Consider the following 15,132-nt stretch of genomic DNA (forward strand, 5'->3'; position numbering starts at 1 on the left):
CCTAATACATTAAATAATAGACCCTTCAGACAAAATAATTTAAATAAAAAAAGAATGCTGATCTACCTTCTGATATCTCCACCAATCAATTTTCCTCATGTCTGAAAAAAATCTAAAGAAATGGGTAACAGGGACATTATCTTTTCTTAATATGTATCCACCAGTGATTATTCAATAATAATTTGTGAAATTGTCTTCCCTGATGGTGTGTACATAAGCCAATGTGAAAGTGGTGCTTGTAAGTACTGTTTGTTAGCTGGTACACTGCTTAATTAGGAAGAACAAATGTGTTAGTTTTAGCATTTTTATTTTTTTATGCCTAATGATTTTAGGGGCCCTCCCTTTCTGAGGGCCTTGTCCCTATCTGTCCTAGTTAGAGTCATTTAGGGGTGGGGGCTGAGTCCTGATGGTGTCCCAGGAAGTGGTGGGAGGAGGGCGTCCCAGGATGTAGTGGGTGGAGGAAGTGACGTTAGGCCAGGTGAAAAAGGTGAACTAAGTATATAGGTCCCAAATATATAGAGGGGCCCTCAAAAAATGTTGAATCTTGAATTTAGAGGGGAGGGACCCTCAGAGACCGCCTATTTACAGGGCCCATAATTTTGTTCCACTCTCCTGGGTGGAGGAAGTCCCAGGACGTGGTGGGTGGAGGAAGTCCCAGGACGTGGTGGGTCGTCCTGTGTTTCTGTGTTTCTTCCCCACCTGAATGAAAAAATTAGTTTTGTTAGGAGGAAATCGGTTAGAATATCTACAAACACACCAATTCTACACTAGATCAGCTGTTAGCGATGTCAAGCTAGTTTACCTGGCTATCCTTTTGTCCTCATTCTCACTTTTAGGGATTGATCTAGCGGCTGTACTCTTTGGCCGTCATTTCTCTGTTTTCCCTCTTTTCCATCCTCCGTTCTTCCTCCTCCTGGTAATCCGTGATCATCTCCCATAGATCACGGTCCTCCTGCATCAGATTGATGTCCCCAATTTCTTCCCGCACACTTTTCAAAATCCTTTCCTTGGCCATCTTCTCCACCAACATCTGTGCATCCATCTCTTCACAATCTTGCATCTTGGTTAATTCCTCTATGTTTCTTATCAGAATGTCCATCAAGTTCTCATTCTGTGCGTTGTGGCCTTCCCTTTCTATTTCTTCAAGGCTTGGAGGTAGATCATCTACATGTTTAGTTGGAGTCTTTAAATGAACGTGTTTCCTCCTGACTTGCCTTCTAAGATGAGGGCTGCCCTCAGGCCTGACTGGCTTGTGTGGCACATTCTTGGTAACATTGTTTGTCACAGTGGCTCTGGCTCTGGTGGGAGGCAGTGGCGGCTTGGCTGCCATGTTGGCTCCATTGACTAAATTCAACGGCTTGGTGTTACGGAGGTCGATGTCTTTCAGCACACCAGACTTGGTCTGGATTGGTCCCAGTGGCTTTAGAATGGGAGGAAGAGAAGCCTTCTCTTTCAGCTGAGATGTTGGAAATGCATTCAGATCGTCTTGACTCTTCCCATTGCAGGTGGCCCTCTTGTTCTGCAGCACTGGGAGTCTGGAGGGAGGAAGTGGCTTCATTACATCAGTCTTAACCTTTTCTACAGACTGTCCATGACTGGCTAGTCGTTGTAGAACCCTCTTCCTCAGCTCAAACAATTCCACTTCTGGTGTTCTGGAGAGTGGGTCTGAGGTATTTTGAACCTTCTTGATGAGGGGAGGAAGCCTCTCAGTGGTCTTGGGTTGAGATGGTTCAGTAGGCTGAAGGACATTTGTTATGGCAACCTTAATAAGCTTCTCCATTGAAGCGTTATCTTCTTTTAGAGGTTTTAATCTCCTCATCTTTAGAAGCTCAAGATTTCTCAAGCAGCATTTTTGTTTAATTGTAATAACTAATTCTCTGAAACAATCTGCTACAGTATATAATAGTATTGATGCTGGTGTTCTATGTTCAGTAGTCAGTCACCTCAAGGTTTATATAGAACTCATCACTTGTGACATCATGGTTGGTTTCCAGGATATTGTTGTGATGTCACAATAGGTCATAATAACTGCCATCCAAATGGTGATTAAGGTGACATTTAGCTGTTTGCTCTGATTTTTTTTAATAGGGATTTATGTTACAGAATTCCCGAACAGAGTTTGGCTTTTTATTTTTTATAAAGGTCCAGATTAAGTGCTTTGTAATGGTATATTATACCATACTGTTTGATAAGGGTATGGGAAACATATGCTGTATTAAATGTTGATCTACTTAGTTCTGAGAAAACAGACTTGAAAGATTCACACTTGCCATAATGCTGGTCTTTTTTCATGCCTATTCAACATTGTTCACACCCTCTTAGGTCTTTACCCCACCCAGCTATTTAAGTATTCATTTGATGACACTCTGGCCCTCGGGCTAACCATGTCATCGTTCTGCCATGTGAGTGTAGATCTAAGTGATCTGACCATGGTATCGTTCAGCCATGTGAATGGTCAGGATGTTTAAGAACAGACCTGTCCAGTGTAATTGCAGTGATCCTTCTAGAACATGTTGTACTCACACTTTGTCCAGTCGGTGGTGTGATTTATCACCAGGAAGTGGTTTGTGATGTCCCAACCTGTGAACGTATAAATTCAACACATCCAGTTAATGCCCTACAACAGTTCATTAGACTTGCATTTACTAGGTATACTTCCATCAGATCCCAAGAGGGGCAACAGTAGATCGGTGCTGAAAACCTGCAAATCATAAAGGCGAAGTTTACACCCTATTAAGACAAGTTTCCATAATAGTCTATGTCAAATGCTTTCAACCCAGAACTTGCTTGGTTGACGTTTGATTCCACATGTTTTTTTATGTCCTGTAGCACCTGGTAGTAGAATAAAACTCAATTCTACTCCAAAATTAAAGATGTTAAACTTAATATAAAAACCAATTTCCAAATAAACAAATTTTCAAAAATCCTGTTAATGGAAGATGTAAAACATAACAGATGCTGATGTTCTGGTATAACTATGTAAACAGGAAAAAACTACATTTTCATGTAACTCTTTGTAAGTACCAATTTGATTTGCTTTGAGCTTTCAGTTCAGCTCTTTCCAATCATGATCAATTAATCATATCATAAATCCCTCCCTGCTTTCACTACATTCAATGGAATGGAAAAGTGACACCATGAGTCAACACAGTGCGTTGGTGTCTGTTTAGCATTCAAGCTTGCTAATATATTACTACATTATAACATATATTAGAATCAAAGTTAATGCACATGGAAAGCCATGTGTTTTACTTAACTTACAAAAAATTATTACCCTCTGTGTATTGGTTCCCTCTCACCAGTCGTCCAGCAACGAGGCATAGCGAGAGAACACACACACACACATTCCAACTTGGTAGAAAGACCACCCTTTGTAAAGACCTATGGGCCCTCCTTACATCAAACATAATAAAAAAAATAAAAACAGGATTATTCTTGAATGCCTATTAAAACATGGTATTCACCACCAAAGTGCTTTTCAAATTAATATTTGATTGGAAGAGCTTGGTTATTATCAAGGAAAGTGACCAGGTTTCCTCTAAGTCCCAGTCCAATTCAATGTTTCGGTACGATTTTTTGGAAATACATTTAAAACTCTTCATCAATGATGATACAAGCTCACGTCAGTTCCTGGTATCGCCAGGAAATCCTCCATCTTTGATTCCTGGATCCCATGCATGGGAGATCTTTGCTTGCTGCTGCTCAGTGTGTGGGCAGAATGTCTCTTGTTCCAACCATCTGAACATCTGCAAGCTTGTTGTATTGCTAAGTCATAGTAAGTAATTGCTGTCTGCATGCTTTATCATCCTGTATAATCACTGTTCAGTTAGTGAAACATCCTTGTTATCCTCTCATTTTCCCTTTAAATCTGTGTTCACGTACATCCCACCCCAGCTTGTTTATTAGTGATCATTCTACAGATGTCAAAATGATTCACAACATTATACCGTTTGGTGGATGCTTTATACAAAGTGACTAACAGTACCATGAGTGTTTATATGTTTAGCATGGGTTGACTGGGTGGGCATCAGGACTCCATGGGTTGACTGGGTGGGCATCAGGACTCCATGGGTTGACTGGGTGGGCATCAGGACTCCATGGGTTGACTGGGTGGGCATCAGGACTCCATGGGTTGACTGGGTGGGCATCAGGACTCCATGGGTTGACTGGGTGGGCATCAGGACTCCATGGGTTGACTGGGTGGGCATCAGGACCTACAGACATGATATAGTTATTTATTTAGGGTTGCTGTACAGGGATGACTCGTCTAGCTTGTGTCTGTAATTTGTTGGGGAGGATTCAACCTCTATCAATGTCCATGTGAAGGTTCTGCACAACCAATACAGCACCTGACATCCTGACTGTTAAGGAACGATTGAATCAAACATTTCCTCTGAGGCATCTGGAAATTGCAGAAGCTGTTGGCTGTTAACAATGTCCTGAAGAAATACCCATTATTAAGAACAGCTTCTGGGGTAAGTAGAACTAAATGATCTACATATTACAGTAACATTTTATGCTGCTATATATGTTAGCAGGGCTAATATCCCAACAGTACTACCAAACGTGCTGATTTTTTCTCAGGGGAAATCGCCATTAGCAAATCTATACACGGAGGATAGAGAGGATGTCCTGGTTGAGGATCTACCAGGTACTGACAATAACCTGTTAGTTGGGACTTTATGTACATAGATTTACTTAGCAGGATTTTAAATCCACTTGTTTATGGTAGCATTTGCAATACCAATTTGTAAGCCCCCAAAGGGCTTAGTTTAGCATGGATGGTCATTGATGAAGTTGGACCAGTTAACATGGTTATTTGATTGTCATGACATTTACATCTGTAACTTTTGGTGGCACACGGTTATACAGGTATTAGCACAGCCTTAGGGCTCAATATAATTTTGTCTATAATGATGCCAATTCCTGTTAATTATTCTGATTACACTTTGTATCTAAAATGGCATCAAGTTTAATTTAGCAAATCTCTGTCAATGTTTGTAGAATAGAGCATAGCCTGAATGCCTGTATGATCAATGGGTCCTAATATTTTTCGTAAAAACACTTTTTTGTTCTTCTGTCTTTGTAATTTTGTTGTATGTAAGGCTTGCCTTCTCCAGCCATGCAACTGACACACTGGGATTGGAAAACTGCAATCGCTGGAAGAGGTCAGATTGTGTTTAGTGGATGGAGGTATGCTGTTGCGCAGGAGTAGATGAGACCTTGCAGTGTGTTGGATATATTGTCTTCAACATGGCTCACCCAGCCAACCTGAAGAATACTTTAACTTTCCTGCAAAGGTGCATTAACATCATGAAAGACAAGCCCCTGCCTGTTACTTTAACTACAATGAATAACCTTCCTTATTAAATCCATCATGCCTCAACTGCACTAATGTCCAACATGCTCATGAAGGACCTTTTCTATGGTGAAGGTAACATGTTGGACTTGTTCATGCCTTGAACCCAACTTCAGTATTATATTTGGTCCAGATGATTGCCAGTCATCCTTTTCCATTTACTCTTTTAGACGACATGCATATATGAAACAGTATTTTCCCTCCTCTTGATGAGAGGAATGACTAATGATGAGGATGTCACTGAAGAGGCCACGATTGAGCAAAGCCACATTAGTGCAGATTCATTTGTTCAGAACCCTGGGCCTCAGATTATGGATGAACTATTTGAGAGTTTCCAAGATAACCTTTTTGGCTTCATTCTTAACTGCAAACAGAAATCAGTTTGACATTGTTAAATTTTGTTTTGGTTTTTCAAAGAGAACAGTGACCAGGTCCTGGTGGGTGATGGGAGAGCTCGTGCTCTGCCTCTATCATGATAATATGTTTGTATTTTATTTTCCAAATGTGTTTCAGTGTGACTACTCACTATCAGCTGTGAGGGTAATGTACAGCAGGATCGCAGGAATGGTTTGTCATGTGTATATACCTCCTAACAGATTCTCGGGGGGGTAATACGACGAAACCTACCTTCAGTACGGCTTTACCAGCACCATTAAAAACAGCGGAAAAAGGCCAAAATGCCTTGAGAGCATGATGCCCAACAAGTTTAAATGGCACCGTGACACCACACACAATGAACATGTCGATAAACCCAAGGCTTTTTCCCAAAGAAAACAAGATGACCTAAATAAGCGACAGGTACAATTCAAAAAGGTAAGAGTAAGCTTGAAAGGGAAAAACAAAACAATACAAATGAGTGACTGAATCAGTGGAATCAGGGGAAGGGTTTGTTAGTGTCTTTCGAAAGCAAAATGTGCTTCCTTTTCTCGGCTGTGCAAGTTTCTAACAAACGCAGCAGTGATTGTCCCACATGAGTGATGATAGCTCACCTCCAACGCTTGGAAGAGAACTTTGAGACCAACGTCCCAGTTTTGGACATGACAAAGTTGGACTGGGTGCAAAATCCATTTGATTGTGATCCTGGTTACCCAATGCTACAAACAATGCACAGGTCACTATGGAGGAGGTTTGGTTCCTAACTCATGTTGTGGACATTTCTGAACTGTCTGTCTTTTACCTGGTATGTAACTCTTTACTTTGATTGTGACACACATTTCTGTATAATATCAGAGGATTATTAGGTACTCTGACAATGATTATCTGCATAAACCAAGAAGGGTATCTGTCCTTTGTTCCTTAGGGTCAATTGGGCCTCTTTAGGTAAAAACAACAGTAAACATTATGGCAGGAAGGATAAGGTGGAGGGACAGCCCACCCTTTGGTTAAAACCTATGTGACATAAGACAGATGGGCACCATCTTACCACAACCCTTTTTCCCATATAAGTACTGATGATTGTAATGTATTAAGTTAGAGACTCCTCAGATGATTACCCTGTAAGCGTTTGACGTGTCTCTCTATTTGCAAATAAACTATGGATTGTGGCAAGAGAATTTTGAGGTGCGTACTGTCGACCACGCCAACTGACTTTTAGAAACTATGACGCGACATGCATCAAGTACCCCTATCTCACTGCCCCAAATAACAAGTTAACGTTGGCTGTTGTTTACATAACTTTTCTTCCCATGGTTAGGGTTGTGAGAATTTTTAGATATCGAAAGGTGGTTGTGGGACAGATAGGTTTGGGAACCCCTGCCCTACACTAAAACATTTCACAAAAATATATTGTACTGTGAGGCTCTTATTAATGCATTTAAAATAGGGAAGACTATTGCAATTGAAGGCAAAGAATTGAGGTTTTGAAGGTAGTTTTGCATCTTAGGTCTGTGTCTTGTGATTTGTATTGAACAGTATTGAAAATAGTCCTAATTTCAGAGATTTTCAATAAAAACTATGACATCCTCCGACTAGTCAATAACTCAATTGAAAGGCTTTAAAAGGGCTTAACCTCATATATACTGTATATTGATGCCTAATAGAGGAAATGGTTGACTTTTATGGCCAAAGTGAAAAGAAAATTAATTGCTGATCTATATTCTGACAACTTCAACAATCAATGGTACTAATGTCTGAAAAAGTAACCACAACTTATCTAAAGAAATGGATAACTGGGACATTATTCGCAAACTGGTTAAATAGTATTATCTATAACATCTAGTTTCTTAGATTCCTCAGTACCTTTACTGTTATTGATCTTTTATTAATATGTACTGTATTCACTTCTGTTTGTTAATTCATAATTCATGGAATTGTCTCTGTAAATCCTGTTTGTTAGCAGGTACACTGCTTCATTAATTAGGAAAAACAAATAAATAGGTTTTGGTATTTTTATTTTTATGCCTAATGATTTTGGGGGCCCTCCTATCCTGAGGGCCTTGGCCCAATCTTTCCTAGTAAGAATTTATTTGGGCTGGGGGCTGAGCCCTGACGGCGTCCCAGGATGTGGTGGCTGGAGGGCGTCCCTGGACGTGGTGGTTGGAGGGCGTCCCTGGACGTGGTGGTTGGAGGGCACTCATCCCAAATGCGTGTTTCATCCCCACCTGAATGAAGAAATGACTGGAATCTGATGACGGCTAGTAAAGCGTTTACAGTAAATACAAACACATCAATTCTGCACCAGATCAGCAGTTTGCAATACCTTGAATGTCAAGCTACTTTACCTGGCTATATTTTTGTCTGTGCTCTTCCTCTTCCACACTCTTGACAAAACTCTTGTTTTTTTTAAGGATTGATCTCATGGCTGTAGGGTTTGGCTCTTCTTTCTCTGTTTACTGTCTTTTCCATGCATCTTTCTTCTTCCTCTATGTACTCTGTGATCATCTCCCAAAGGTCACTGTTCTCTTGCCTCAGATAGATTTTCTCGATATATTCCAGCACATTCCTTTACCAACAACATCTGTGCATCCATCTCTTCCCAACTTTGCATCAGGGTTAACTCCTCAGTGATTCTGAACAGCTTGGCCATCACCTTTTCAGCCTGCGACTTCCCTTTCCATTCTTTCAAGGCGTGGTGGAAGATCATCTAAATATAGGGTTGGAGTCTTGAATTGAACACATTTCTTCCTGACTTGCTTTCTAAAAGTTGAAGCAGTAAGACGAGGGCTGCCCTCAGGTCTGACTAGCTTGTGTGGCTGTTAGTCTGCAACACTGTTTGGCACAGTAGCTCTTGCTCTATTGGGAGGCAGTGGCTGCTTGGCTGCCATGTTGGCTCCATAAAATGCCTTCAGCAGCTTTGGGCTATGGAGGTTGATGACATTCACCACGCCAGATTGATCCCTCTTGGTCTGGATCAGTCCCAGAGGCATGAGAGTGGAAAGAAGAGAAGCATTTTGACTCTTCCCATTGCAGGTTGCATTCTTCTTCTGTAGCGCTGGGATTCTGAAGGGTGGAAGGGGCTTCACTACCTTATTCTCAACCTTTCCATATGTAACCCACGTATAGGCTAAGTACACCTCGCCTCTAGGTTTGAAGGGGCAGTGGTAGCCAAACTGTAAAGAATCAGAGCAGGTGTTATGGTAATTTTGAACTAAGGTACATTTGAGAAATGTCTGTCTTTCCATTTGGCTGATATGTAGATCTTTACTTTGATTGTGACACACATGTCTTCATAATATCAGAGGATTAACAGGTATTTGGGCCATGTCCTCCTGCCTAGAAGAAGGGTATCATTCTTTTGTTCCTCAGGAATGTGGTCCTTGGGGGGATTAAGGTCAGTTGGCCCCTTTGGGTAAACACTACAGTAAACATTATGGCAGGAAGGATAAGGTGGGGGAAGATAGCATTTGACTTGTGTGATAGAACAAAGGGAAAGGTGTTTGATTGACATGGGACAGATGGCAGCATCTTACCACACCCCTTTTTCCTATGTGATATATACGGTTGAATGAGCTACATTAGTTAGAGGCTCCTCAGACGATTATGTTTGTGTAAGCGGTTGACGCGTCTCTCATAATAGTCTCTGTGCATAATAATTAATAAAATAATGTACAAAGAGAACTTTGTCTCTGTGTCCCTTACTCCGAGTGTCGATACATGGAATTACCATCACAGCAGGACACAAGTTATAGGGTATACAAACATTTCTTTAGTGGGTGTAAATATTAGAGGACGTACATAGAGGACGTACATTACAAATCTTTAGTATACAACAGCTATTCAGAATCTTGATCTGACCCGAGTCCTAATACAGAAATTACCTTTTAAATTCCATAAAGAAACAGAACAAACAAAACAAAAATGTGTGTATTTGGGGTTCAAGTGTGTCCTACCACACAGGTGTGTGTGTCTGGAAGATTTAGAACTCAAGGATGATCTTTCTGGCTGTATCCTCAGCTGTAAGTGGGTTGGTCTTTGGGTGGCTCGCCAATTCCTCGCATTATTTCACTACATGTGTATAAGTCTTTATGCTATTACACTTAAACATTTGTTCATGGTATTGTGTTAAGTAATAAAACTATATCATAATACATCATAAAACTGTACAGTAAATATTCTCAACACAAATGTAATAGAAATATTACAATAAAATTATTCACTTTAAAGTTCGGCTGCCATTCCCCTTATGCAAGGCATTTACCACACATGATGCCTAGCACGGAACATCATCAAAGATCCCAGCCACCCAGGCTATGGTCTGTTCACACTGCTGCCTTCTGGTAGACCCGACCGGAGCATCGGAGCACGCATTTAAAAGTGTAAAAAGTTCTGACATGATTTATCTTTGTCTCATTCTTTTACATCACATTATTGAGTACATCCCTAGGTACAAGGTTATCCTGGAAGAACTTCTGCTTCCTTCTGCTCTGGCAATGTTCCCCAACTCTGAGAATTGGTTTTTCCAGCATGACAATGCTCCATGCCACACAGCCAGGTCAATCAAGATGTGGATGGAGGACCACCAGATCAAAACCCTGTCATGGCCAGCCCAATCTCCAGACCTGAACCCCATTGAAAACCTCTGGAATTTGATGAAGAGGAAGATGGATGGTCACAAGCCATCAAACAAAGCTGAGCTACGTGGAGTGGCATAAAGTCACCCATCAGCAATGTGACAGACAGGTGGAGAGCATGCCAAGACACATGAAAGCTGTGATAGAAAATCTGGGTTATTCCACCAAATATTGATTTCTGATCTCTTCCTAAATTGTTTTTTACAAAATACTCAATATTTTTATTTGGGTGTAATGTTGTCAGTGGTTTATAGAATAAAACAAAACTGTAAATTCTACTCAAACACATACCTATTAATAGTAAAACCTGGGGCAAATTATTTTGCAGTGGTCTCAAATTTTTTTCCAGAGCTGTATATAAATCCGACAGACTCAACAGAATTGTACATAAACAATTCTACAGACTTTTGGTATGACTGTCTGTGGGCAAACTTTCAAAACATTAAGCATCTGAAAATGAGTTTTTTTCATTGCAAATCGTGCAGTGTCACAATCGACAAAAGTGAACTCTTCATATGAGATGCTTGTCAGACATGGTTGTGGCCCAACAGAACAATGTGATTCTTCTGCCCTGCTGACTTCTTCTGACATCTCCTATTTTTCTCAACCAATGAGCTGCTGATAACATTGTCCAACTATTGTAAAACAACATTTCTTTATATAAGGAGTTGGTCCATTATCACTGATATTTTCAAATGGCAAATTGGCAAAAACCAACTACACAGTGATGTGGGCAATATCAGATCTGAATGATTCTTAAGAGTTTTAAGTAAGTTTCACAACAAACTAGGAATTTGTTCTGGTCAGCTGGTGCCTCAATTTTGTACAAAAGAAATAAAAACAAATAAGAATAGAGAACTGAGCAGAAAAACAGTTGACTGAGCTCTACCAATTTACTGAACATATACTACAAAATAATCATCCTAGTCTACGTCTAAATCCACAAAAAGCAGTGTTTCTAGTGCTTTGATCTAGAGGATCAAGAATGGTTAAAAGTGCAAATGAACAAATACATTCCTGATTCAAAGCTAATTGGTGGAGACTCTGGGTACCTTGTGAGTTTTCAGATTACATAAGAAAATATGTTCCATTGCACAGTGAAATTAAATTAAATCCTTAGCAGCACAGCACATAACCAACAAACTAATATAAAGCGCATAATGTGCATTATCTTGTGCCTGTGGTGGGTCTGAAAATCTGATTTCGATCCATATTTAAAAAATAAGCACAAAACCAGATGTTCCTCTCTAGCCTTGCTGCTGGAGAATATTAGTAAGCAGGTTTCATTGATAAGAACCCATTCAAGTGCTGCATCTCAGTAGATTTTGCCACCTAGTATCCTTCCCTTCATTTGCACTGATCAGTAATAAGTGGACCAGGCAGGCATCTGATGCTTTCACCAATACACATTTATAGGGTCTTTGTATGTAGGGAAAGGAGAGTTAGCTCCAATTAAGATAGCTCAGTTTCATCATCATTCCATCACAACCACTAGTCTAGGTGGACTTAAATAGTTTGTGTACTCAATATAGACATGAAATAAGGAGATAAAATTGGATTGGAACTTAACCAGTTTTTTTTTTTGTTTGCCATTTTGATTAAGCTGATCACACAGGAAATAATTCAAAATAATACAGGACATTCAGCGATGCCCTTCTGCACACTGGTGTAGACAGTGGTTATTTCAGTATTTGTGGCCTTTCTCTCAGCTTGAATGATTCTGACCTCGCTCATTGACAAGCATTGTTTCCCAACAGAACTGCCATTCTGCGTAAAAATGCCCTGCTGTTTCTGAGATTATCGAAACCACCACGGCCAAAGTCAGTTGTTTTCAGGATGGAAACTTCATATTGATATCATCTTCTATGTTAAACTTTTTCTGTTAAAAGACAGTATCAAATACATATTAATCTCAAAGGTGTGTCTAATGTGAATTTCTTTTGTTCAAAGTGCCATTTATATCATCTCCCCTGCCTGATACCTTAACATTCTCTATGCCACTTAAGGTTGGAATGTCATTTCTCTGTATGCAATAAGTGGTGGGTTCTTAAATTCAGCAGGCAGCGCAGGGCCCAATGTGCAAATGTGCCATTTTCTTTTTTACACTTTTGTCAGCTTGATGATCCTTTGTCTCTGGGTGATAATCTGATTTGACTCCTAGCCACTAGCATGATATATCTGAAGATAACAAAGCCCCAGGTGCTGATGGCCTACCGGTAGATTTTTATAAAGCTTTCTCCAGCTTCCTCATCCCAAGAGGTCTTCGAAGTCTCCTTCAGGAGTTCATACACATTGCAATTATAACATTATTTCATAAAACCTCTAAAGATCAACTTACTCCAGGCAGCCATCAGCCTAATTCACTCTTTCCCTCAGACGAGGAGGCCCTTGCTAAAATGCTTGCTGATAGATTGTCTGGGGTTGTGGGGACTGTCATTTAACCATAGCAGTCTGGATTCATTCCACAAATCTATAGTCCAGGCCTCCCTAGATGACCAGTTAACTTACTGTACAATGGTCTATCCATGCTGTCAAAAATAGGGGTACAGTGAAGGTCTGTTTCTGTACTTAAAGCAAAGGTACACTTGGCACTAATGTACCCTGACAGGTAAAGAAGCGGTCCATAAATGCAGTATTAAATGTGTACCTGAAAATGTACACAGACCTTTCTGACAGCAAAAAAGAAAATGTTACCAAATTGATGCTAGTTCACATTGTGGTGTATATTATTGCCATACTTGCCATATGTATAATGTTAAATACTACACCCCATTTTGCTGATAGCTTACAGTACTCTTTTTAAAATGCTGCTAGTGTACAATGTATATAATTGCTTTATATTGACAAATAAAGTTTGTCAATATAAGTGTATTGACAAATAAAGTTTGCAACTTGTAACAACATATTTGGACCATTTCAATACCAACTTAAGGTACATTCAGATGAAAAATTATTGAAGTATTTGGCAGTATTGATCAATAGGTCGGGTCCCAATCAGTTAATGCCACTGTTGAATTATTAAGACAATGTTTTTATTTTGCTTTGTTTGGTAATGTGAAGTTTACCATGTGACATTGTAATATCAAGCACATTGTAACATGATTTTTTTATTTTTTATTTGGTGTGTGCAAGGTACTTTTCAACTGTGAGTGACGGAATCTAAAACAAAAATCCAGAAAATCACATTGTATGATTTTTAAGTAATGAATTAGCATTTTATTGCATGACATAAGTATTTGATACATCAGAAAAGCAGAACTTAATATTTGGTACAGAGATATTTGTTTGCAAATACAGAGATCATAAGTTTCCTGTAGTTCTTGACCAGGTTTGCACACACTGCAGCACGGATTTTGGCCCACACCTCCATACAGACCTTCTCCAGATCATTCAGGTTTCGGGGCTGTCGCTGGGGCAATACAATACAGATCTAATCCGTCCAAAGATTTTCTATTGGGTTCAGGTCTGGAGACTGGCTAGGCCACTCCAGGACCTTGAGATGCTTCTTATGGAGCCACTCCTTAGTTGCCCTGGCTTTGTGTTTTGAGTCGTTGTCATGCTGGAAGACCCAGCCATCTTCAATGCTCTTACTGAGGGAAGGAGGTTGTTGGCTAAGATCTCGCGATACATGGCCCCATCCATCCTCCCCTCAATACGGTGCAGTCGTCCTGTCCCTTTGCAGAAAAGCATGGACATGCGCTGGCTTGAGCAGGGGGACCTTGTAGTGTGTTACTAATGTTTTCTTTGAGACTGTGGTCCCAGCTCTCTTCAGGTCATTGACCAGGTCCTGCCGTGTAGTTCTGGGCTGATCCCTCACCTTCCTCATGATCATTGATGCAGCACGAGGTGAGATCTTGCATGGAGTCCCAGACCGAGGGAGATTGACCGCCATTTTCTAATAATTGCACCAACAGTTGTTGCCTTCTCACCAAGCTGCTTGCCAATTGCCAATCCCAGCCTTGTGCAAGTCTACAATTTTATCGCTGATGTCCTTACACAGCTCTCTGGTCTTGGCCATTGTGGAGAGGTTGGAGTTTGATTGAGTTTGTGGACAGGTGTCTTTTATACAGGTAACGAGTTCAAACAGGTGCAGTTAATACAGGTAATGAGTGGAGAACAGGAGGGCTTCTTAAAGAAAAATGAACAGGTCTGTGAGATCCGGAATTCTTGCTGGTTGGTAGGTGATCAAATACTTATGTCATGCAATAAAATTCAAATTAATTATTAAAAAATCATACAATGTGATTTTCTGGACTTTTGTTTTAGATTCCGTCAATCACAGATAAGGTGTACCTATGATAAAAATGACAGACCTCTACAAGCTTTGTAAGTAGAAAAACCTGCAAAATCAGCAGTGTATCAAATACTTGTTCTCCGCACTGTATATAGCAGCATAAAATCTTACTGTAATATGACAAATGCTATCATAAACAAGTGGATATAGAATCCTGCTAAGTAAATCTATGTACATAAAGTCCCAACTAACACAGGTTATTGTCAGTACCTGGTAGATCATCAACCAGGACATCCTCTCTATCCTCTGTGTATAGATTTGCTAATGGTGATTTACCCTGAGAAACAATCAGCATGTTTGGTAGTACTGTTGGGAAGCCCTGCTAACATATATAGCAGCATAAAATGTTACTGTAATATGTAGATCATTTAGTTCTACTTACCCCAGAAGCTTAATAATAGGTATTTCTTCAGGACGTTGTTAACAGCCAACAGCTTCTGCAATTTCCAGATGCTTTAGAGGAAATGTTT

General features: G+C 40.1%; 2 protein-coding genes across 4 annotated transcripts in view; both read right to left on the reverse strand.

Annotated features, from left to right (window-relative positions):
• The window catches only part of LOC114839372, a 36,925-nt gene that overhangs the window by 10,184 nt on the left and 11,609 nt on the right, over positions 1 to 15,132 (reverse strand). The window lies entirely within an intron of this gene.
• On the reverse strand, positions 652 to 15,110 carry LOC114839321. 3 transcript variants are annotated; one of them, XR_003781814.2, is made up of 4 exons: positions 15,045 to 15,110; positions 3,623 to 4,214; positions 2,524 to 2,580; positions 652 to 699 (listed from the first exon to the last, which is right to left on the reverse strand). XR_003781814.2 is itself a non-coding variant. In XM_034292030.1 (4 exons), exons 2-4 carry the CDS (start codon positions 3,673 to 3,675, stop codon positions 845 to 847), a joined length of 801 nt encoding a protein of 266 aa, XP_034147921.1. In that variant the 5' UTR covers positions 3,676 to 4,214; positions 15,045 to 15,110; the 3' UTR covers positions 714 to 844. The 3 variants fall into 3 exon arrangements, 2 of the variants coding, with proteins under 2 accessions (XP_034147921.1, XP_034147922.1); XM_034292030.1 differs by lacking the exon at positions 652 to 699 and adding an exon at positions 714 to 1,535; XM_034292031.1 differs by lacking the exons at positions 652 to 699; positions 3,623 to 4,214; positions 15,045 to 15,110 and adding exons at positions 714 to 1,535; positions 3,275 to 3,373.

This window comes from Esox lucius, chromosome 5, assembly GCF_011004845.1.
Source record: "Esox lucius isolate fEsoLuc1 chromosome 5, fEsoLuc1.pri, whole genome shotgun sequence".
In the NCBI taxonomy this organism is placed as follows: Eukaryota; Metazoa; Chordata; class Actinopteri; order Esociformes; family Esocidae; genus Esox; species Esox lucius.

Bases quoted from the DNA above. Each gene is read 5' to 3' on its own strand.
- LOC114839321 (XM_034292030.1), bottom strand. From the start codon at position 3,675: ATGGGATCCAGGAATCAAAGATGGAGGATTTCCTGGCGATACCAGGAA. The intron at 2,581-3,622 runs GTGAGCTTGTAT...ATACGTTCACAG, and splicing joins TGGCGATACCAGGAACTGAC to GTTGGGACATCACAAACCAC. The intron at 1,536-2,523 runs GTGAGTACAACA...TCCTCCCTCCAG, and splicing joins CACCACCGACTGGACAAAGT to ACTCCCAGTGCTGCAGAACA.